At 36.7% G+C, this 26,186-nt stretch overlaps 1 protein-coding gene across 3 annotated transcripts in view; it reads left to right on the top strand.

The window, feature by feature from the left end:
• Nucleotides 1-26,186, top strand: part of TMCC2 (transmembrane and coiled-coil domain family 2) — a 103,685-nt gene that overhangs the window by 41,223 nt on the left and 36,276 nt on the right. Inside the window, exon 1 of one of the 3 annotated variants that reach the window (XM_034414434.3) lies at nucleotides 10,153-10,650. The exons of the other annotated variants lie outside the window; for them this stretch is intronic. Coding sequence (XP_034270325.1) covers nucleotides 10,636-10,650 — 15 coding nt within the window. The 5' untranslated portion in view covers nucleotides 10,153-10,635. Of the gene's footprint in view, nucleotides 1-10,152; nucleotides 10,651-26,186 lie in introns of those variants that run through there. 3 annotated transcript variants of the gene reach the window in all.

Genomic DNA, 26,186 nt, shown 5'->3' with positions numbered 1-26,186 from the left:
ACGCCATCACTGACTATTGGGGGCGAATCATATGTGAGTGAGGAGTGAGCATCGGCTTGGGCAAAGGAGATCATTATATATTTTAACATTATATTAACAGCGGTAAGTTGCTTAATTATGCTTAAAATGCACATGCACATGCATTATTATGTAAGCTCTATGAAGCGGGCTCGCAACTTGGGCGTCCTCCTGGATTCACCGCTGTCTTTAGAAGAGCACCTGACGGCCGTGACCGGGAGGATTTTTTATCCGGTTCGCCTGATTCGCCAGTTGCGTCCCTTTCTGGATTGGGACTCGTTACGCACGGTCACTCATGCCCTCGTCACCTCCCGCCTGGACTATTGTAATGCTCTCTACATGGGGCTCCCCTTGAGGAGCACCCAGAGGCTCCAACTGGCGCAGAGTGCGGCCGCGCGGGTGGTAATGGGAGCGTCATGGCGCTCCCATGTGACACCTCTCCTGCGCGAGCTGCACTGACTCCCGGTGGTCTTCCGGGTGCGCTTCAAGGTTTTGGTTACCACCTTTAAAGCGCTCCATGGCTTAGGACCTGGTTATTTACGGGACCGCCTACTACCACCAATAGCCTCCCACCGGCCAGTACGTTCTCATAGAGAGGGACTCCTCCGGGTGCCGTCAGCCAAACAGTGTCGGCTGGCGGCCCCTAGGGGGAGAGCCTTCTCTGTGGGGGCACCTACTGTCTGGAATGAGCTCCCCCCAGAGATACGGAGGATCCCGGATCTGCGCATCTTCCGCCGCGCTGTGAAGACCTTTTTATTCCATAAAGCGGGCTTGGCCTAATCTCCTCCCTCTTTTAATATGTAAATTTTAATCTGTTTTTAAATTATTGGGGTGTTTTAATCTGTCTGGGCCAAAATGATTTAATTTGATTTTATCTGGTTTTAAATTTTGTGTATTTATGTATTTTATTGCTTGGCTGTTCACCGCCGTGAGTCCTTCGGGAGTAGGGCGGTATACAAATCAAATAAACTAAACTAAACTAAACTGTCCTCCCCCCTGAATCTACCCAGTCAGAGTCCAGGTGTTCCCGAATCTGAGCAATTTTGTCATACAGATACTGTACAAAATCCTCAGCTCTACCCTCCAAGGGGTCCTCCCGTGCTTCCTGGAGCAGGGAGCGGGTCACCCTAAACAGGGCGGCACCTACCATCTGGAACGAGCTCCCACCAGAGATATGGAGGTTCCCGGATCTGCGCACGTTTCGTCGTGCTCCCAAAACATTTTTATTTCAGCAGGCTGGCCTGGCCTAACTCCCCCTTTTAAATTTTTAAATCGTTTAATCTGTTTTATAAATTGGGTGTTTTAAATTTGTTTTCGGCCAAAATATTTAATAATTTTAATGGACTTTTAATGTTTGTATTATCTGTATTTTATCTTGGCTGTTCACTGCCCTGAGTCCCCTGGGAGTAGGGCGGTATAGAAATTTGATAAATAAATAAATAAATTAATTAATTAATATGCCTGCTAATTTAAAAGCTCCATTACAGAAATGCAATGTTATTACAATCCAGGAAGGGATCTATTTATCTATTATTTAATTCTGCTTTATCTTTATGAATACATTTATTAATGTTTATGTTCTAACTGTGCTGTGAAGATTAACCATTTTCATTCTACCCACTCCACTCAATGCAGTCGTTTGACATTTTGTGATAGTACTGAGCTTCCTTGTTGACAACAGTTAGAACAGAGGTGGGTTTCAGCAGGTTCTGATCAGTTCTGGAGAACCGGTAGTGGAAATTTTGAGTAGTTTGGAGAACCGGTAAATACCATTTCTGACTGGCCCTGCCCCCATCTATTCCCTGCCTCCTGAGTCCCAGCTGATCGGGAGGAAATGGGGATTTTGCAGTAACCTTCCCCTGCCATGCCCACCCACCAGGCCATGCCACGCCCACCAAGCCAAACCCATAGAACCGGTAGTAAAAAATGTTGAAACCCACCACTGAGTTAGAACCCTCCTAAAACCTTCCTGAATGTTTGTAAAGGTAGATATTAAACAAGTTTGACATCCTTATTCTCTGCTTTTAACTAGAATTTTTAGGTTTTGTGTGTAGGGACCCCAGTCTGCTATCCCTTTTGTATGCAGGGGACTCATTAATAAACTTATCTGTTTGCTTTGTAGCAGGAATTCATGTAGAGGAACAAATATAGTAAATATTTCCTGCCATATATGATGGGCAATTCAAAATATAGACACATCCACACAACACAAGAAATCATTGTGCTTTCTTGGACCATGTTTTGATTTCCTGGAATTTATCTGTTTGATAACTTCAGGAAAAGTTTGAAAAGATATAATATCTTTCTAGTACAATATGCCGTATACCATATATTTCTGAAAGCATTCATCAGGTGAAAATGCTACTGTGATTGGGGCTTTGATCTGATAAATATATATAAAATTATTAACTAAATACAAACAGGCTTACTGTTCAAATAATAAAGGAATTGATTAATGTGTCTGTGAGCATATGAAATGTCATTGGAAAGTTTCTAGAGTGATATACCACACATTTCTATGCAATTAGCTTGTGAGCTTTTGTCATTAGGTACCTTTAGGAAAATTGAGTACTTGATTGTCTGGTTCCATGCTATTCACTTTATTTATAAAATAACCATATTAAAAATCCTGTATTGAGCAGCAAGTTGAACTTGGTGGCCTGGTTGCCCCTTCCAACTCTTTGGTTTTATGTGTATTTGATAATTGGAAAAAGCTAGAAATGTTTATTGATGTGGATACTTTAAACAACACTGTTCATTTTGAAACATTAACTATTATAAAATATGCAGTTCATCGTTTCTAATCCCCCTGCCTTCTGTGGAACGCTCTCCTCCCCTACAAATATAAATTGGTTTAAATTTTGCCTTGTAAACCACTAATCAATGTAAGCCATTCATATGACAATTTTTTCTTGAGGATCCAGTTTATTCATAAATGTTGATAAGTGGCCAGTATTTCTTTCTAATGACTTTTAGGGAAGGAGACATGATTCAATTGGAGGATACCTAGAGATTCTAAGCACATAGCATAGGAATCAAACTTTAGCAATGGATCTTCTACATGTTCATGTGTAGATCCATATCCAAGCAGAAATGACTCCTGATGGACCCAGGATTTGGAAAATTTGTACCCAAATATAGTGTCTCAAGGAAATGTCTCCTTCTCACTATAAAAAAAGTAGTCTCTTTCTCACATATTTGAAGTACAACATTTTAATACTTTTTAATGTGCAAGAAACTCCATAAAGCCCTCCTGAAAAACCACAGAAGTCTACTTGGATTGTTATATCAGCTCTCTTGACCTCCTGCTTGTACATATCTATGCAATTAGAGTTGTGATTCTCTAGTGCCGACTGTGTTGACACTAGGTGCTTGCCATTTCTTGCTGTATGTAGGTATGTCTATGTTCAGGTCACCTGGATATTATACATTTAATGATAGGAAGAATGAAAAGAATGTGGCTTTCATCGTATAATGCCTTCAGTAGAAGACCTAGATTAATTTATTAAATGACAGCTCTTTCTCAGCAAGCACTTGTAATAGCTGTTAATATTCATAATTAAATATGTACCACCTGTCTTATGAAACATAATTTGGATCTGCATACTGGAAAACTTTTTTTATCTCAATCCACACTGCCAGTTCACTGCCAGTTGTGTTAATATAGATCTCCCTCTGCTGGTAGCAAAAATTAATACTACATCATTTATGTGCTTCAATTTATGAAATAAAGAGTTGCCTTATCAGGGAGTTGGGGGAAGAAGGAAGGAAGGAAGGAAGGGAAGGAAGGAACCCAGATGACTGGTGTAAAATATTTCAATTCAATATTTAGATCTTAGTTAAATTACATGAAAACTTTAAGATTTAAAATCGCCATTCACAGTTTAAGTAGTTAAAAAAATAATATACTATTTGCCCAGCTAGGTGGCAGCATCTAGTTCGTCTTGGCTGATTTTGAAAAAGTTAAGTTGAGTCAAAGTTGGCTACAGTTTGGATGAAAATTCCTGAAAGCTGTAAACTAGTCTGAAAGTTTGTTTGTTTTTTAGAAAAATAGCCTGACAAAGCAGCACCAAAAAAGAAAAATGTATATATTAATAATTGAAGTTTATCTTGAGGGAAACTGTACTTAGAAATAATCTTTTTAAACTAGACACAGCAAACATTTGATTTAATGGTCCTCAGCTGCAATGGACAAAATCTGCCCATTCATTGTACATCTATAGAAACAAATTAATCATGCATAAAATTCCATTTACCATTTAATGTGTTCAAAGATATATAAAATATGAAAACTATATTGTGGGTATATAATCCCATTTATTAAGATATGCTTATATATAAACCCAATTCCATAACTGAAGGTACACAGTATATAAAAACCCAATATAAAGCCACAGGAACCTGAAACAAACCTCCCCTTCAGAGGGATAGAATCAAGATCACGTGAAGTGTTAATACCACTTTATAATGCCTTGGTAAGGCCACACTTGGAATATTGCATTCAGTTTTGGTCGCCACGGTGTAAAAAAGATGTTGAGACTCTAGAAAGAGTGCAGAAAAGAGCAACAAAGATGATTAGGGGACTGGAGGCTAAAATATATGAAGAATGGTTGCAGGAACTGGGTATGTCTAGTTTAATGAAGAGAAGGACTAGGGGAGACATGATAGCAGTGTTCCAATATCTCAGGGGTTGCCACAAAGAAGAGGGAGTCAAGCTATTCTCCAAAGCACCTGAGGGTAGGACAAGAAGCAATGGATGGAAACTAATCAAGGAGAGAAGCAATTTAGAACTAAGGAGAAATTTCCTGACAGTTAGAACAATTAATAAATGGAACAACTTGCCTGCAGAAGTTGTGAATGCCCCAACACTGGAAATTTTTAAGAAGTTGTTGGATAACCATTTGTCTGAAGTGGTGTAGGGTTTCCTTCCTGGGCAGGGGGTTGGACTGGAGGACCTCCAAGGTCCCTTCCAACTCTGTTATTCTATTCTGTTCTGTTCTGTTCTGTTCTGTTCTGTTCTGTTCTGTTCTGTTCTGTTCTGTTCTATTCTATTCTATTCTATTCTATTCTATTCTATTCTATTCTATTCTATTCTATTCTATTCTATTCTATTCTATATAACATGATGTTGACAGCTATGCACAAGATCAGGTGCAAAATATGATAGGCAAAACATCAGTGCTACCACACTTGCCTTTGGGTTCCTCATGGAGGTTTGAACCATAAAAAACCCCTCTTTCTATGTTCTCCCTAGGCAGGAAGAGTCATTTTGAGGAAGATGGTCCCTTGACAATGCACCACATGAGTTGTTGTATATAATAACCAGCCCTTTGAATTGGGCTCAAAAGCTTATAGGAAATAGTGCAACAACCAAGAAATAGTTGAAAAAGCAACATGGCTCCATCAGCACCTAGCTGCTGTTTTTGTGAATTGCAGCTTTCAAGTAATCTTCAAAAATAGCCCCATGTTCAATGTGATGCTGCAATTAAAATGTGAGATGACAATATGAGTCGCTACAGTATTGCCAGGGCTTCATGGTCTAAAAAGAGCCCAAAGTGACATAGGTTTCTTTGGCCACAGCTTGTACCTGCTGCTCTAGCAGCAGTTGGAGATACAGAAGGACCACCAATTACAGAAGTGCTCATTCAGGGGCAACTTGATCTGCTTAAAGCTATCATTGGAATTGAATTATAGCCACAGTGTTTCCAAATAAACAAACTCTTATTTACTAGGATTTAATTTGAGCTTTTTGTGGGACATCTGCTTCACACATCAGTTAAAAACTACAGCATTTCCAGTCCATTGTGAGGAGGTGTTGCATCATTAGCATTAGATTGTTTACAATACCTTCCCAGACCAATAGATGACCTCTCCTAATGGGGTTTTTAAATAGATATTAAACAATGCAAGAGCATCACGTCCTGTAGAACAGCCAAGAATTTGACTGCTGCAACTGCACCATCATAGTTACCAACTGGAACTAAATATTTTGGTAGGGACAGAACCACTGCAAACAATACTTCCACTCTTGATCTTCAGAAGTAGTCAAAAAGGCAATCACAGACAGTGATATTGAATGCTGCTGAAAGTTTCAAAAGTAAATTCCCTTTACCAGCTGGCAACAGAGCTCTTCCATCAGATCAATGAGTTCTGTCTCAATTACCTGTCCTGAATCCTGATTGGAAACTATGATCCTCCATAGCTACCTTTTTTTTTCCTATCCCAGAATCTTCAGTTGGAGATTGGGAGAAAGTTGTCTTAACATAATTGTATCTAGAGATGGCCTCTTCAAGACAAGGCATATTAGTGCTTTGTTTAAAACTTATAGCACCTTATCTTCTCTCAAAGATACATTTTTTAACTTCTTAAATCTAGCCACACAAGGAGCCCATTTGATCATGAATTCAACTCAAACATGGCAGAACTTATAGTGCAGAGAACCGTACCATACCCTCAGGCTCCATAGGGTTCAGAAGAATTCCAGATGACATGAAATTGCATCAAGGTCTAAATAAGTGGATGAATTTATATACAAAGAATCTGGCAAATCTTTGGACTGGAGAGAACCCAACCAGAGCAATCTCATTCACTATTGTAATCTCCTTTTGTTAGAATCAATCAGATATGTGAGAGAGAAAATAGCTTCTACATCACTGGGAAACTCCCAAGTACTTTTAAAAGTTTTAAAACTCAATTCTACCCATCAGGCACTTGGGTGGAACATCCTAACATGTTCTTCATTCTTACAGAGATCCAGGAAGCCAATGATGTGCAACATAACCCAAAAATGATCCAACCATAACAATTCAGCATTTTACATATCCTATTTTAAAGACTGATGGCCAAAGAACTGATGTATCATATCGTATCATATGGCACATACCCTAAAATAAACACCAAGTCTAACAGGAACCCACCCACCCACCCTGCTGCCCATGAGTTATTGAGTTATTTCTTGCATTAAGAAGTCAAACAGCAGTCATCAAAAAACCCCACTAACATATGCATATGGTCCTGCCTTTAGGAAAATGGTAAGCTTCCAGTCTCCTTCATCATAACAGAATTAGGAAAGCAGAGAAGGGTTTTGCTGCCATAAATGCTCTTATACATATGAATCTCATTTCAAAGTAAAATATTTGCTGGAATTCTTATACTGTATTGTAATTTTGACCTTCCTTTATGCTCTGCTTCTTCTTCATTCCTCTGTGGTGGACTTCCAGTTTTATCTTTGGGGTGGATTTTATAGGCACTGACTCTGTCTTGGGTAACTCAGCCTTTTTGTCTTCATCTGTTTTCAGTCAAAAGCTTGATCAGGACTCCACTAATATGTTGTAGGCAAGAGCACTGTATTTTGCCGAATGCAAGCCTGTGCCTATCCATAACTTCCATTCAGAGACGGATTTCATTTATTGCTATTGTGGTTGACTGATTTATGAACAATTACTAAGACTTATAACTGCTGCTTTTTGTTTGGTTCTAATCAAAAGCCTGAAGGAGGGCAATAAACACTGCATGCTTTTTACTTTTCTGTCCAACTTCCTGCTCTCTATTTCCACCTCTTTGTAGTTCCAGCTGCTGCCAACCTAACGTCTGCTAACTTTTTTACCAGCAACTGGACTTTGACAGATGCTTCTGTCATTATCTCAGAATCAGATGGTCATTACTTTCACTCAATATCAGGTCTGAATCATTCTTCCTTGTTTTCTCTCCTTCTTTTCCTCCTGCACTGACCATTCTCCTGTATGCCCCTCCTTCTCCCTAACTCTAAATAATCTCATTCCATTTAGCTCTTCCACATACTCTTCTTCTCTCCTCCAGTCACAATCTTCCAGGATGAAAGCAAGTGAATTAACAGAGATAGGAAAAACACTGAGTCACCATGTCATGTAAACTGGACCAGTGTTTATAAAGGTAGGACTGATTCATAGTGAATAAGAATTAATTGGGAATGATTGATTGTGGGTGGGAGTTTCTGGGGTTTTATTTTGTTGCACCCAGGGTTGGATGGGTAACCCAGAGTTACCACATATGAGTTGGGCAGCCATATATATCTACTTAATAATAAACTACTGGGAACATATAATGATGTAAAAAGAGTATTCTAGAGTTGGAAAATCATAAATAAAATTGTTTGAACATTTACATAATGTTACATAATTACATAATGAGTGATTATCACAGTTAAGATCTTTTCCCAAAGTGAATAAGGAGGATGCAAACCAAGCATATAAAATTATGTATGTCATAGAGCACTGTTTCTTAAAGTGTAGTCCTAGGATCCCTGGTACCTCAAGACCATCTCGGGGTTCCACAAGATCAAAATTGTTTGACAGCCTTGACTGAAAAATAATGGAAAATTAAAATCCATCAAACAATAGTGAAAAGCAGTAGCAGTAGCAAAAGTTTAATATTTTAATTTATTAATATGATAAATATCAATAATAACATACAAAGAAAAGGATCTTTGGGCTCCTCCATAATTTTAAAAAGTTGTCAGAGGTTCTGGGAGTAAAAAAGTTAACAATTGTCATAGAGAATGAGAAGAGGAAGAAATTTCTTGTTTCTCTTCTGCAATGAGTCCAGAAACTTTTAATGAAGCTGTTCAGGAAATTCTAAACAATTTAGAAACCAGCCATTCTTAATACATCAACTAGCTTACCACTGAAATTCCTCACCATAAAATCTAGATGTGGCTACCAATTTACATGGATTTTAAAAAGATAATGGATAAATTGCTAAAAATAAATACATAAAAATAAAAAATCATGAAATCTAATCATAATCACTATATATTTTCTCCAGAATTAATGGCAATGTGGCTCTTAAAACGCAAACCTAAACAGGAGGGTGGATTCATGTTCTACTTTTTTGTTGTACAATAACTGCTTGCTTGTTCTACCACTAGAATGCTGCATTCTTAGACTTTTCAACAGCTGTTCTTATCCTTCTCTTGTTAAATTCCTTGGATGTGCTTTGCTGTTGTTGTAAAGAATCAAATACACTGATGGTATTATATAAATACTTGTTTATATAATACTTGATAGTATTGTATAAAGACTAATTATAGGAGGCTCTGCACACAGTCCCTCATGCTTTGGTCACCTCCTGTGTGGATTACTGCAATGCGCTGTCCATGGAGCTGCCCTTGAAGAACATTGGAAAGTTGCAATTGCTCCAGAATACAGCAGCATGAGCTATTATGGACATCTTCTGATATGCTGATGTGATACCTTTGCTTCACATACTGCATTGGCTCTCAGTAGGTTTCTGGGTGCAATTCAAGATTCTTCTTGTTACTTATCAAGTCCTGCAGACTTGAATGGAATGAGCCAGGCTATTTGAGAGACTGCCTCTTTCCATTTGCCTCTATCTACCCCATCAAGAAGGACATACTCCAAATCCTGTCAAATAAAAGAATTCTATCTCACAGGACTCGGGAAGCATGCCTTCTCTGTCATGGCATCTGCCCTTTACCTCCTGAGGTCAAATTGGCCCCAACTCTGCTAGCTCAGTTCAGAAATCACTAAAGACCTGGCTGTTGGTCCGTAGGGTCAAATGGGGGTCAGGAGGGTGATGGAGCCTGCGTGGTTTGTTACGTTCTGTAGGTATTACTCTTCCATTAATTTGTCGTTCTTTTGTTTTGATGGTGTGGTTTGTTTGGGTATTGTTATTTACATTGTTGTTTCTAAACTTTGTTCTCTACCCAGAGTTGCTTCGATGAGGTGGCCACCTATATAAATTGAATGACATAAATAATAAATTATGTTTTATGACTGGCCTTTTAAATTAGAAAATGTTCGTTACATCTTTTTACTGGAATAGAGCCTTTCTACAGTAATAATATTAAGAATCTATTCATACACAGGTCATATATTATGAGATTAAGACCCACAGATTATTGACTGATGCTTTTCAGGATTCTTGCCTCATATATGGTTGCGGTTATATGTGTGTGTTGAAAATATATGAGGAAAAGATGGATTTTAACATCAATAGATTTTCAGTGAGAGAAATTGTGCAGCATTTCTGTCTGATGCCAGCAGATGATGCTGCAGCCTGTAGGAAGAATTTGTACAGTTGTGAGGAATAAAGATTTCTCCATACTGAGATCAAACCAAATACTAGATAATTGAAGCATCTGTCTCATCCAGGGAGGATGTCAGTGCTCAAATCTCAGCAATGGAATTAGGAATGCTCCAAAGAGGGGCATTTTCATTATCTCACTAATCTCTTCTTTGATGACCTGCCAGGCTTTCTTGGAAGAGAGTGACAGAGGGAATTACCAAGACAGAATCATCCATCTCGCTGGACAGTCAGAGGGGGAGGCGGAAGGGATGGAAATAATTGGAATTCACTCTCGGGCCTTAACCTTCACTGCCTGTCAGTCAGGCAGGGCGGTATATAGACGGTGTTGGATTAATGCTGAATGAAAGCATTCTCCCTGTGGATTTGGAAGAGCCTGTATGGCTGAAGCAGTAATTTTTCCTTCCGACCCTCCACCTACACAAGACGGACTGCAGCATGCTGTGGCCCCAGGCTTCACTGATCTGTAATGCTACTGGAGAGAGGGGCAGAAGGTCATCCACTGGGATTGTGCTTTCTTCATGATTCCACGAAATGGTTCATGCCCAGGTGAGCATTCTTTCTGGACGTCCATTCGGTACTCCAGGATAAATTCCTAGAAATAGCATATTCTGGCTTTAAAATGTGGATGCTTGGAGGGGGAGCAGCAGGAAAAAGACAGCTGTAGAGCAGAGGATTAAAAAGTGAAACAAAGAAGTAACTGATGTTTACTGATTCAAAATTTAATTGAAAATGCAGAGTAAGAGGCTTGTGGAGGGGTTGAAGTTTGCTATTTTCATCATCATCCTTTAACATGTGTATTAGATCCATTGTTATTTCCAATGCACAGTCAGCTCTACCATCAGCGTTTGTTCTATTAACATACAGATATGGAGACAGAAGAAGAGCAGAGAAGGGAGCGGATTAACTATGCTATGATTTTCAGCCCACCGAGAGAGTGGGAAGAAAGACGTTTGGGGACACTGAGAATGTAGGATGATTTGCTCCTGTGATGAAGCATGCTGGCTGTGCTCTCGTGTGGTGGAGGAGGCAGAGCAGCTGTCCTGATCTATTAACAGTATTTGTCTCATTGCAGCAGGGGAGCTATGGCTTCGTGTTCTAGATAGCTTCTTCTTTTTTTTTCCTTTCCTTTGTTTCTATTCAAAGACAGCTCAAAGGATTCTCATCAGGCAAAAGTGGTCCAAAGTTTTAATACAAAGTTTCTGGATTTTATATTCAACTGTGTTGTCCCAGAAAGCTCTTGAATCCACTGACCAGAGTTTTAAGGGATAAATGTGCAAATGATAGCCATGACCGATGAAGGTCATATAGTGTTAAGGATCTGTATCACCAAGCATTCTGTCTAAAACAGGAGCTACCTATAGACACTTAACAGAAGGAAGAGAAGTTTGCAATAATCACCCTGGTTGATTTTCTATAGTATTTTAAAAATCAACACATTATTAGGTGGTTCAATTCCCAGCAGTCGTGTGTGTAATTCATTGATGTTGCTGGTTGCTCTTTATAATCTTTGTAGCCAGTGCTAATATAGCATTCCACAACTAGATTACAAAAAATGCTTAACAAGCTACTATGTCTATTTTTTGCCTCTGAATGTGGATTTTGATCAGAGACATTTTGGGTTCCTCAGCAACCCCGTTTGCAGTCCTTTGATGATTTAATATTATTCTCAGTACTTGTTTTAATCCCTCTTTGATGGGTGTCTATTAATGTAGACGTACTAGGACTACTTTCAGTTGGCACTCAATCAAAATAGAATTTCAAAGAAAGAAACAAGTTTTAATTAGCTCCCGCCCATCCCCATCTCTGTTCTGAGTTTCTACCTCTGTCAAGAAAACAAAAACTACCTTAGACTTCCTAAATGCTGTGTTGTACAGATGCATTGGATGCTTTGAATCCCATCCAGCATTGTTAATAGACGATGACAAATGGAAGCTATCAAGTTTGGAATATTAGACCACTGGTCTGTCTAGGTCAGGATTGTGTACCATGGTTGATCTTAGGTCACAAATTTCAGACAAAAATCTCTCCCAGGCCTATTTGGAGATGTAAGGACTGAACTGAGAGCTTTTATTAGTTAATCATAATTCTGTGGCCCTCCTCCAAGTATTGGGAATACTTATGTTATCTTTGGAGTTTCTCATAAGGAGGTGAAATTTGCCTAGCTCTGTCTCCACATCTTCCACAAAACCATTAATGAAACCATGAAATTACTTAAATCTGTTTTGGTGCACATTTAAATGCAAGAGTAAGAACAATGAATTTTAGGGCAGAAGATTCTGAGAAACTTTAGTATAAAAAACGGGGGGGGGGAGGCAAGCCTAGTTTATATTTTATGCATCGGGATATGAAAAATGAAAAGTGTACTGCATATTCATTTGTGCACTGATGCTATGTGAGGATAAAAGCTTGAACATTCTGTCTTTTAAACCCTTTCATTAGTCTCTTAACTATTTTGCTTTATTTCCTAAGAATACTACCCCTCTACTGTAGTCTTTCTATTCTTTTTGTTCAGAATTTCTAAAATTAGCTGAAATATATTGATGTATATATCAATATATTTCACTCAATTATACTGGCAAAGTTTCTTTTTCTCCAAAACTGTTACTTTCAGATCACAATAGAACATCCTGTGAGGTTAAAATGGTCTATTATTACTTTGTCATCACTTTGAGTTCTGGTTCCAAATTTGTGTCCATTCTTTTGCACAAACTCTGGCCTATTTATTTTATGTAATATCTATAGAGCATCACTTGTAAATGAGGGATATATCACACTAGAGGCACAGGTCTTCCAGTGTGGTAAATAGATTCTTATAGAAGCTTGGATAAATCAGTTTCTAGAAGGAGGTTTGCTATAGTGTAATTTTGTTATATTAGCAAAGTTCTGATGAAATTGGGGTTTGAAAGTAAATATGGCATTGATGATTATTTTTTGATTGTTGTAAGGGATGCTGATTCGATAGTTGAGTAATTTCCTTGAGAGCCTATAATATGATGGCTTTCTGCAATATATAGACTGTAAGGAACGCTTTACATCTTGTCCTTTACGAATGACATCATGTTATAGCTATCACTTCCATAATTCCCTATAAATAGATCTGGGATAAGTTGCAATTCAGCAAATGAGGACAATTCAAGCTCAACTCTTCATAAATGAGGTTTTTTTTTCCTAGAATGATCCAATACTCATTGTCCCATAATAGTAATAATGAGGACAGGCTTCACATTGCTTCAGTGATGATTGAGGTAACGCTATGAGAAATTTATAAGTCACTCCTGAGGAAATGACTAGGTGGAACAGCTGGCATAGATGAAGTCATTGAGAAACAATATATTAGATTATTGGTCTACTCAGAGTAAGGATGTTAAACCTGAGGAAGCAGCTAGGTTTATTTCATTATGTAGTCAAGAAGCAAAAGTATACAGAATTTGAAGCTTGTTACTTTGATAATTCTAAACAGTCCTTCAGTATTCTATGTGTGTCTGTCTTGGATTTCTTTATAACTTTAGACTCTAAAATGGGGGTTCTAAAAAACAGGATCTTCAAAGTATCAAATAATTGCCAGAGAACATATACATTCTTTAGATTTTTTAATATGCTTTGAGTCATGATTTTAAGTTTTCCATATGTTATGTACCTATTTTTTATATAATTATTATTGAAGTTTAAAATACAAAAATTAAAAACTAATTCAAATTAAGAAAATTTTAATGTTTATTCCTTTTAAGTCATGTCCCAAAGCTAATTACTTTTCATTCTATCTTTTCTCCTTCATAAATATAACACATATCTAAGTCCAAAATTAGCAAGTTATCCAAGTCGCTCTTCTGCGTTGAAATCTACACATTCAAATCATTCTTCTGATTTATTATTTGTGTGTTCTTTTTAGCTATTAAAACATCAGCTACTTTCATTTGTAAGTCTTGTATAACACCTTTTTCAATGCCATTCTTGTATCCTGTCAATTTTAAATCCATAGCCAAAACAGTCTTATTCTAGGTGTAACCTCTTCTATTTCTTCTTTTGAATCCATCTTTATAATAATAGTCAAGCTTAAAAGTATATTGTTGCTGAATTTCCTTGAATTTTTCCAGAATTAAAATACTTGTTCCATTCTGTAATAATGGGCCTTCTCTTTTTATTATAATCTAGATCTTTCTGGTTGCCTCTAGTAACCAGCCTTCAAGGTCTCCTGTTATGTTTTTCTTTAATCTACAACACTTCCCCAAGGAATGATTTCTTATCCTTAAATTCAAAATCTTCATATGTTTTGAATACATTCTTAAACAAACTACAAAAAATATTCTTATAATTATTTCAAGATCTTATTTGCAGTCAACCATAGTAATTCAGAACTTTCAAAAATCAGTGTTCTAATCACATTTGCTGTTTATTTCCAAATTTAAAAAGTTTTCTTTAGCTTCTTAAACTTACATGAAACTTCTTTTGCTGAGAGTTGAGGAAAAATCACTTGTTCTTCTAAAAGTTCTTGAAATCTAAAAAGGAATTTAAAAACCAGTTTTCTAGTAAGAGAGGAAGTGGGTGAACCCAGTGTGTCTGTTTGAAGGTTCCAAAATGTGACTTGGACAAAGCTAATTATCCTGGTACCACAACCCTAAAACCTGCTAGAAACCCCTGTTTTATGGTCTCATTGTGGGGAGTGTCTTTAAAGAACACTTTAAAGAGGATGCCTAGTACTCTCCTTAACCCAGAGAGGAATTTGTGGACCCAATTTATTCACTGAACTATCTTCAGTCCTCAGAATTGCTTTCCCAGGTGATTGATCAATCTGTCCGTCCATCCATCCATCCATCCATCCATCCATCCATCCATCCATCCATCCATCCATCCAAATATGTGTATAGCAAAAGAATGGATTGTGATTTAATATTAAAAATTGTTACTAATGTTAGAAAAATACATCTAACCTAATGCATTTGCCATAAAAAAACCTCTCCTGAAAGCTTACTAGTAACCACATGCTTATATTCTTGATTAGTTCTTTATTTAAAAAACTCATTAAGATGAAACTTGCCTGTAACGCATTTGGTATATCTGTTTTTAAACTGGATTAGGATCACGATGCTGGTGAAGTTTAATGATTCACCCCAGTGATAGCATTCCTCCCAGGGATGGGAAGATGGTCAGCACTTCAACCTGCATTTACTCTAGTGCTGACATAAGAAGGAGAAGCGAAGGCGTCTGGAAAGGGACGTTTGACTTTTCACCTACTTATTTTCCCTGGAGATAATATCCCCTAGGAGATGGGAGGGGAGGGGGGAAATTCCTTTGAGCTGGAGTAGATTAGGGGTAGAATGACTTGGAAGATGGCCCATGAGTGCAGGGGAGTGGGGAACGGAAAGGGAGGGTTTGGGGGCTGGAAATCAGTGTTGGCTTCAATTGGAGTCGGGTTTAGAATGTCGTGCTGAAGTTTTTCTTCAAAGACTTTATTTGAAATGCAATTTATTTGAGATGACCTCGAAACTTGACAAAGATATTTCACCCCTGTGCAATGTAGTTCTTCTGTTGATTCCTCCTATGCTGCTATTTCAATTTTTAAAAATAGCAGTGTAAATATATAAAGCATTTAGATGCATTTATCTAATTTAGACCTAAAATGGGTTCAGTTTATTTTTCTGTGCAGCTTGGTTCTCTTGCTGGTGCAATGTGATTCTAACAAAAATAACAGCAGTACCTATGCCTTTAAAAACTTTTTAAAAGTTTTTAAAAAATATTTAAATATTAAAATTACAATTGATCCAGTTCCAAAAATCCGATTAAGTTCAAAATAGTTTGAAGCCTCCCTTACCTGATGGCAATGGACCTCATTTTAAACAGCATACCAGTATGAGCACCATCAAAATTACCTTATGGAGTTGGAAAAAGTAGACTGATTTATATCTCCAGCTTCCCTAAAGAATGTTCCATCAATTATATGGTGATGGCTACCCATCCAGCTATGAAATGCAATCACATTGCCTCTAGGATGAAAACATGGCATTTTATTTTGGACAGCAGGAAAAAGCATGAGCAGATTTATGCCAACCAAGTCTATTTATGAAATCCTGTTTACCAAATCTATTTATGAAGCTCTTTTTACCATTTATGCAGTCAATTTATTTTTTTCTCCATTTTATGAAGAAAAATAGAAATCCATTTTTGCTTCTTTCCCCCCTTTTTTGTATTCATTTTCTTTTCCCTTTCCTTCATAAAATATAATGATAAAATGATTACTTGTTTATTGGGTAATCTAATCTTAAAGATAATCATCTTGAGTGTTTTTGGACTTCCATTACAAACAGTTCTGAAAAGAGAAATCTGAGATTTATTTTATGTTCATTTTGTAAAATGTTCTACCAGTACAAAAGGATCTACCAATGCTTCACCTGACTGATTTTGACTGATCTTAAAAATTAAGCAGGGCTGAGTCTGGTGAATACCAGAATGAGAAGCCTCTAGGAATATAAAGAACGTAAGAATGAGAAGTTGAGGCATGTCCTGCAAGACGGCAGAGGCAAATCACTTCCATGCAAACAGAAAACTACATGGATATAGAGTTACAAAAAGCTGAACTAGAATTAATAGAGACTTGACCTCTTTATAGCTGAAAAAGACTCCTAGTGGATTTTTTTAAAGATCAGCAATGACAATCCCGTCATTCAGACTTGCAGGCCAAAAGACATAAGAAAAAGAAAAGGGATTGGAAAAAAGGAAGAAAAACAAAAGCAAAGATATACTATATACTTGTTACAATTTTATTATCATAGCCAGAGATGCCAAAAATATGTGCTTCCATTAAGGCTCTTATTCTATCTGTTCTCTTTTCTGGCCTTTCCAAAGTACTTGAAAATTAAAATGTTCTGTGGAATTCTATGGGCTTCTTTATGACTTATACTGCCAAATTGCATTCTGTAATGTACTATCATGTTCCTTTGCTAGACTATATCTCAGTTCCTTCCTTTTGATTACACTTTAGAGAATACTGATTTGAAATAGAGTCATTTTAATAGTACTTACTTAATACTGAAAACGCTAGGAAACAAAAGTGGTATTTTCCTTCTGTGACTTTGTTTCATATGAAGACTTCATAGAACTGAGTTCCTGAGAAACTGAAAGAGTCCTGAAAGAGTTCCTGAGAAACTGAAAGAGTCCTGAAAGAGACCTTTGCCCTACTAAATTGAAAAGAAATGGAACCAAAGCCTGTGTCCTAATTTCTTGAAGGTATAACATGATAGCCCAAGATGGTAGCTCTATGCTCATGTGTTGAAATAGAAACTTGTCCCATAGGTTTTCAGTGACTGGGTACTTCTCATGCTTGAAAATCCTGGGATGCCTCAAATGAGCTGTCTGAGCTTCAGACAAGAAGTTGTTGCTGGAGAAGGACTGACAATGCTTGTCATTTCTGAGAAGGCATTTTCTCATTGGTCAGGATTTGGGTGCAACTGTGGCTCCTTCCTTCATGCCAGCTGACTTCTAGCTGTATTAGGTTTCAAGGTTCTGCCTCTTCATGCCCTTTTAAAGATTGGGTTACTAAGAACTTGTCAGAGTTGACAACTGCCCAGGAATGAAAAACGGCTCCAGAGAGCTGAAACATTTGGACTGTTTGAGGCACTGTTCACAAACCATGCAGGAACCAGAGCAAACGAATTAAATTAGAGGAGTATTTTCAGAAAAGAAAAAGAATGGAGGAGGCAAAAGACATTCCCTGAGAGACATTTTGAAGAGCAAAAATACCCTGACCTAGCACACCATAATATTGGACTAAGGACAGTGGAGAATTTCACAGCATTTCCAAGAGTATCCTTTATATTATATAGCACTGTATCTTGAAAATAGCAACCTTCTGTTCCTTTCCAAAGCAATGGAATTTAGGGAGTATTAGAGTGGAATTGTGTGCAGAATATGCTTTTGTGTGCAGATCTTACCTATATATGATTTTTATTAGTACATTTGCTGTTTGTTTCTTTTTTTCAAATATCTGTACATTAAAAACACATATATAAAAGTCACAAAAATATATTTGTATATATCTTCAACAGCTCTCATTAAATTTTTCTACGCCTCAACTTCTTATCCATTACATAGCATAAACTCTGTATTTAAAAAAAAGCTAAATTTAAGGATGCCATTGCTTCTACCTATCAGATTAGAACAGATTAGTTAATTCCATGTAGTGTAAACTTAGTTTTGAGTGGTGACTCAAGAATAGCAATGTTGCATAGAGATTACCGGTAAAATAAAATACTGTGTTTCTAGCAAATTGTATGCTGTATTATTTCAGGGTCTATTATTTGTGAAGGTGACTGTAGATCCCTGAATGAAACCTTAGTTTGCAGAGTTCACAGAGTTCTGAATTCATGGGATGAAATCATGGTAATATGAGCTTTCTCCACTACTTCTTTTCTTAGTGCTAAAATGAAATGAGATCTTTGATCCCGTAACCTAGACTTGCTGTCTGGCAAGAAAGCAAAGAAGGAATCAGTAGTGTTTCATGATATTAATTTCTTTCTCTGTACACGGACATAGTTCACTTTAAACCTATGGACAATTCTCGCCATGTATTTGTATTGTATAATAATATTAATTATAGCAATCTTTTTTCTATATATACCAATAATAATAATAATAATAATAATAATAATAATAATAATAATAATAATAATAATAATAATAATAATAATAATAATAATAATTTTATTTCTATACCACCCTTCTCCCAAAGGACTCAGGGTGGTGTACAGCCTATTAAAAGCACAAAGACAAACAACAATTAAAATAATTTAAAATTAATAAATAATTTTGGCTCAATATTAAAAACCCCCAAAATTTAAAACATCCAATTTAAAATCATTACATTGATAGCCCGGCCTGGCGGAACAGCAAAGTCTTAAGGGCACAGCGAAATATCTTTACTGCAATCATTGCACAATTAGTAAAAAGATACAAAATTATGAACTTTAAAACACAAGTTACTCGCATTGATCCTAATAAAAAGCAAAACAAATATTGCAATATACATAAAATGTGTAATCATCTTTTGGCAAGCATGGTTAAAATAGGATAACAATACCTGTACAGCAGATACTAGCTGAACTGAGGTGGGGAGATTGAAGCTGATAGAATGGTATGCTTAAGGCAGAGCATATGACATTCATGATGAGCACTCAACCATAAAAGCCTTTAAAAAGGTAGGTAAGAGGCAGGCAGGCAGACAGGCAGACATAGACAGACATCATCTGACAGGGCTATGACTATGGATCTAGTACTCTGCCTTGAGTTCTTTTTCTGCCATAAACATCGTTGGGCTTCTGTTACAGGTCTTGGGTCCTTGTCATTTGTATGTTGGCACAGAAAGTGATTGTGCATCTTCATTTTGATAAATAAGTCCAAAATAATTCAGATTTTGATTCTGAGTTCATAGAAATTCTGAGTGTAGGAATTTACTTGCTGACACCCTTTTCTTCATTTGGTTAAATACTTGCAGAAAACTCTAACCCTGTTGGCCAGGTATGTTAGAGAGAGATATTTATTGATAAAAGTGATAGCACACATGATGGTTGCAATTTTTTTCAATATTTATAGTATGGCAGAGTAAAAATAGTGTGACAATGTATGGAGCTTTACAAAAAAAACATTTATTGAGAGTGGTTCATTTTTACAGTAACCATTAAAGAGAATGAAGGAGCAGAAGCTTTGAGGTTGCTTACTGGGTACTTCTGCTTGGTAACAGACTAAGCAGGCACACAGAGCACCAGAGCATGTCCTTACCCGCTATATGTATTTCTGATTCAGGTATAGTTGTTCTAAATATACTTATAAATCAATGCAAGCCTGAGTCCATTTTGATTTCCTTTGAAGCTGTAAACAAGGAAAAGGTGGGGAGGTACATATCAGCAATATCTACACCAGCCTGGCAGACCTGTTTCTGGGGTTTCCAACTTTGCACTTCCCCCTATCAGAGTTCCAGGTTGCCCAGGTATAACTATTCCCACCAGTGAAAGAACAGGGGTTTATGCTGTTATCATCTCTTTTTGAATAGGAAGATACCTCATTCAACCAATTTCTGGATGGGGCAGAAAAAATATCTTTCTTCTCTAGGAATAAGCCCTTAAATGAATGCCAGTTTTCCTCACTTACCAGATTATCAATTCCAAGTCATTTTGAAATAATCAAGAAAAGAATGTTTATATTTTAATAAAATATAAGGTAAAGGTAAAAGTGCCCTTCGCACATATGAGCTAGTCGTTCCTGACTCTAGGGAGCGGTCCTCATCTCTGTTTCAAAGCCAAAGAGCCAGCGCTGTCTGAAGACGTCTCTGTGGTCATGTGGCCGGCATGACTAAATACCAAAGGCGCATGGAACGCTGTTACCTTCCCACCAAAGGTAGTCCCTATTTTTCTACTTGCATTTTTTACGTGTTTTTGAACTGCTGGTTGGCAGAAGCTGGGACAAGTAACAGGAGCTCACCCCGTTACACAGCACTAGGGATTCGAACCGTTGAACTGTCGACCTTTCGATCGACAAGCTCAGCGTCTTAGCCACCATGTCCCTTAAAATATAAACATTAATAAATAAATAATAAAAATAGCAAAGGTTTTCAGAGAATAGTTCAGTTGCTAGAAGTAGTATAAGGCTGAAATCACTGCAGATGATAGCAGCTGAAAAAATCTGAAAAACAAACAGATAACAAACTATAACATTATCTAGATTTGAGCAAGCAGCACTGAACTGAAATAAACAATCCCTTATTTAACTAAATAAATGCCCCTTACCTCAGCAGATCCAGTTCTTTCAAGGATATTGTTTAATTTTATTACAAATATGTATGGGATCTTGGTTCTAGATTCCTCAGCCAATCATGTGGCATCTGTTTTATGACTCTCACTTCCCTTATGGGTGGCCTTTAGCCAAAACTTTCAGGGAACAAAGAAACTCCTAACTTCCTCCCTCCCTCTCGTTCCCATCTTATTCCTCTTATTAGACAGGGCAGAGATTCTTGACTTTAAAACTCTCTTATCTAGTCAGGAGTCCTCAAAATTAAAAAAACCTCAGCTACAGCTAGCCCAGCAGGATATTCAAAATTAAGAGTTCCTTTTGTTTCCTCTGGTTGTGTTTGCTTTTGTTCAGATATGTTACTGGCTATCTTTGGTGTGAGAATCAAAGACCAACGTTATTTTAATATATAATAAGGACAATCTGAAAGAAGATGGCTTATATGTGTATATATCCTGTCTGTACGTAGATTGTGAGAAGGACCAAATGTAATTAAAACAAGTCTTTATGCTATCCAGACCTCCTCTTAAAAATAAAGCCCACCCTTTAAAATGATTTTTTCATTTGAAGAATAGAGAATTTGCCACATCAATCAAATATAGCCAAAATAATCTAAATAGTTTTTTCAGCTGTAATCAACGATAATTTTTCTATCATAATTCTCATCAGGAGAAAATAACCTGGCTGTGATTCGCATTAATAATCATTTACAAAGTAGAATGGAAAATGCAATATATTCAGGGAAAAATACGGAACTAGAATCTCCTTAAATTTTATAAGCAAAATAATCTTTTCCCATGTACTCCTTAGAGGAATCAAATGCAAGTGAGAGAAGAACCAGGGATAAATAATAGATTAAAAACTGACTGCTTAATTGTTAGTGATCAAAAGACTGCTTGCTCTACACAAGAGGGAAAATAACCACAATGACATGTTTATGATTCATTTTTCCAGTTGAAGGGTTTGCTTAAATTAGCATAAGGCAAAACCTGAGATTTTAGTCATAAATATCTTTCATCTGTCTTTAACAGGTATATTTGTTGATCATATTTATCTATTGCTTTTTAATTAATAGTGCTTTACCAAAAAAAGTGAAAGAAATACAACAGGTGGAAATTAATTAATAAAAATATTGATCTGTTAACCTTCCTTTTATTATCTTACGATTAAGATGAATAGGAACAGATTTATTTAAACACTTCTGGTGTGTAAGTTGATAAAATTCTCTTTATTTTTCTTCCAGAGTCTAAAAGTACTACAAATGACTTATAATAGTATTCATGGAGAGTTGAACAAATAACAGTGTGGACTAGTAAAAGGGTTACAAATCTTGTTAAGATAAAACAGTTGAGATTCTATTTGGGGTGTGATGATGATCAGCCTCCAAGTCAGTTTTGGACTTTTGATGATTGCCTGGACTAGTCCCTGCTGTTTCTGGCAAGATTTTTCAGAAGTGATTTGCCATTGTCTGCTTCTAAAGGCTGACAGGGAATGACTGGTCCAAAGTCACCCAGCTGTCTTTGTATCCACTGCAGGACTAAAATTTGCAATCTCCCAGTTTCTAGCTTGATTCTTAATTACTACACCAAACTTGTTCTCTATGTCTCCTGTATGGGATATAAGAAACAAAATAGTCTTGTAAAGAATAGTTATAGTAAAGTGACAGAAACTGGAATAACTTTGCTTCAATCTATATGCTATCCCCACCTTATAAAGGAAATCACTTTCAGATACGGTAAAGAAGGTACAAGAGAGATCCAAATTTGAAGGGCTGTATGGACACATACAAAACATCTATCATCAAATCAAGGGCATTTTTTTTTTTTTGAGTGCAGAAAGTTCAGCAAAGGTACAGCTTTTTTTAGAATTGCCAACATGTGTTACATGTGTGTCCACATGTACTGCAACTCATTTCCCCTTCAAATTTTGATCTTTGACCAATCCTAATATGTTTTTAAATTCCAGTTATCTGAAACTGATACAGTATTCAAAATGAAGGTGACAACTGGAAAATGTTTGGACTAATTTATTGGGACATTTCAAATGTGAAAATTATAAGATAAACTTTCCCTGGAACTGAACTGGATTTTAAATGGAGAGTTCCATATTGTTTTCTTAACAACAATTACAGATATAAATCGCCACTGCTTTTCTCCAGGACTTTGGAAGAGGGAGCAGGGGGATAACTTCCCCTAGTCTACAGTTTAGTCTCTCGTTAAATACTGGCCATATCTAACTTGGGTTAACTTTTTGGAATTCAGCCTAAGTGGTGAACTATTCATCCTTTGTGTGTAAATCAATTTGAACTAAATATGGTAATATCTGTACCTTTTATATCCTTCTTATGTTAAGTGCCACTAATTCTAGCCTTAAGATAATGTAGTTTTCTTTTTTCTAACATAAGTTACAGGAGAAACCCAAAGAAAATGCAGGAAGTCCTCAGTTTTACAACCATTCATTTAATGACTGTTTGAATTTACAATGGCACTGAAAAAAGTGACTTATGACCATTTTTTCACACTTACAACCATTGCAGCATCCCCATGGTCACATAATCAAAATTCGAACATTTGGCAACTGGCATGTTTGTATGATGGTTGCAGTGTCCCAGAGTCATGTCATCACTTTTTGCAACCTTCTGAAGAACAAGATCAATGGGGAAGCCAGATTGACTTAACAATTGCGGCACTAACTAAATAGCTGCAGGGATTCACTAATGAACTATGGCAAGAAAGATCATAAAATGGGGCAAAATTCACTTAACAACTGTTTTGCTTAGCAACAGAAATTTTGAGCTCAATTATGGTCAAAGTCAAGATTTACCTATAATAAAATCAAGGCTTGATGCAAGCAATTAGATTTTGTTGACATGTTGAGCAATTAATTTCGTGGTTATTTGAAGAATTCTGCTTAGGAGTTTAATAAGATTCAAAGACAAAACCAGAAGTCAATAGTGTGTATTGCTTTTGAATTTTTGTTCTTATCATAGGATCATCTCTTAACTCTGATGAACACTGATTTTTTTTTTTAATTCTTTACCCTGAAAGAGGTGTATTTGAAATGACTACAGTAGGTCTCCTTCCAGAATAGCCCTATTATTCTAAACACATCTTCATTTTCAGTAGTAATCTTTCATACCCCCTGCTGTCTCATAGTTGCAGCAGAGTCACATGATTGCAATGTTGCAAATAATTGTAAATAGGAGTAAATAAAGATGATTTCTCCATGTATTCTATTGCTCTATGGTTCCATAAAAAAAATGACGATCTCTTTGTTTAGTTTGATTGCTCATAGCCAGGCAAGATTGAAATATTCTAGATTCCCTGTTCCCACAGTTCAAATGTGTGAGAGTTCCATTGCTGGTAATGGGAATGGAATGACTCTGCTATGCAGAGTGAAAGTTGGTTTCGGATATGAAATAATGATTTCATGAACTCCCAGTTGCCTGTTGTGGCGCCAAACCACAGGAAGCTGTCTAGCATTGCCTTCAATTAACTGAGATGATAAGAAGTGAAGACAGATAAAAAGGAGTATAGACAGATAAACATTTCAAGCTATTTTGCATTCATCACGTAATCTAACTTTCTTCAAAATAAGCTTTGATGATTTGCCAGCAGGTCCAAGCATGCATTATCATCTATATGAGACTGGACTATACACAAACAGTGATGTTGAAACATCTGTAATTTCCTATCATGAAGAACCAAAATAGCTTCCCCTAAATCCCAGTCAAAGAGCAATACTTCCTGATGATTGTTGAGTGATCTGAGTTTGAAAACTATCAGGAACAAGTGATTAGTAGTTTAAACAAAAAAGTCTATGGTGATGAATGATAAGCTAAAATTTGCTTATCCACTTGGCCTTGCCCAGCAAATCAGTTTTTAGTACTAAATTTCTATTATATGTGCATGTATAATAACAAACTACTGCAAAAACCAAGTATGAATTAGATGTAGTTTAAAATTAGAATGATGCTGGCTTTCTTCCACCCACCATATTTAATAATATTTTGCAGTATAATAATTTTGACATGTTCAGTTTGGAGGAAGTATATTGCATAACAGCATGGAAAGAAAAAGTTTCTATTTCAGTAAGAGAAATGAAGAACTAAGAAACTAATTAAAATAGTGTTTAGTAGCTTGCTTTTTCGTTGTTGTTTTTTTAAAAAACTTTTGGGTTGAAAGTCTGCTTTCTGTATTGGAACCTTACATTTTGAGGATACTTCATCAAGAGAATCATTCCCAAAATAAGCCTTAATTAGAGAAAGTTAAAAGGAAATATGTCAGATGTAAATGCCTTATTCTCCAATGTGTAAATAATGTATATATGGAACATCAGAGGTTAACTTATTCTTTGGACTTTAATGTATTCATAACTTACCACTCCCATTCCTAGCTCCACCCCTTGTATATATAAGGAGCCACCCTCACCATTCTCGTTGCTTCTACCTTGAATATTCAGTGAATATAGAATGCCTATCATAATTAAAAAGAAATATATTTAAAGCTCTAACTCCTATTATCTTTATTGAGTCTGATCCTGAAAATATTGCAACAATCTGGTAGCAGAGGATGGTTAATTGACTCAATAAGTAATTAAAAATGTCCAAGAAAGATAGGCCCAACACCAGGGCCTACAGCAAAGAAATAGAAACTGATCAAGAGATGATCAACGAATCCACCAATGCGATTTCGAGAGAATCCGAAGAATACACCACTGAAGAAGAAGAACTAATGAGTGAAAATAATGACCAGAAAGAAATCGAAATAGAAAATAACGAACTCAGGTCAGAGATATTAAAGATACTAAAAAGCCAAAAGAATGATGAAAGTCTCATCGCGGACCTCCAGGAGATGCTGAAGAACAGCGGAGCAGCGAGAGAAAAAAACGTCATTAAAGAAAAACCCAAAGATCAAAAAACCGTAAGTGAGATGACTACTGAGAAAATAGTTGTTAAAAAGAAAAGATGTGATCCCGCGCGAAATTTTGAATGGCAGCCATCTTGGTTTCAACGAACTTCAAAAGAGAATGGAGCAGAGCCAATCAAAACGCTCAGTTCAAAATTTCTGGCGCGAAAAACACTATCAGACGAAGAAAGTGAGAAAGAAGTCTCAAACTCTTCAGATGATCCAAAATCAGAAAGTGAAGACGATTTAACAAAATCTCAAGTAAAATCAGCAATGAAAACACTTTTTGCTGCTTTTGGGCCAAGACTGAAAATTACCAAGACATCTACGAAGAAGCAAGAAATCAAACCGGCGACTCAAGACCTGCACGCTCCCATCCTGACTTCGAAAGCGACGACGCCC

The sequence above is a fragment of the Pantherophis guttatus genome, chromosome 3, assembly GCF_059756535.1.
Source record: "Pantherophis guttatus breed Tessera chromosome 3, ASM5975653v1, whole genome shotgun sequence".
Classification (NCBI taxonomy): Eukaryota; Metazoa; Chordata; class Lepidosauria; order Squamata; family Colubridae; genus Pantherophis; species Pantherophis guttatus.
This window is presented reverse-complemented; position numbering and strand designations above follow the sequence as displayed.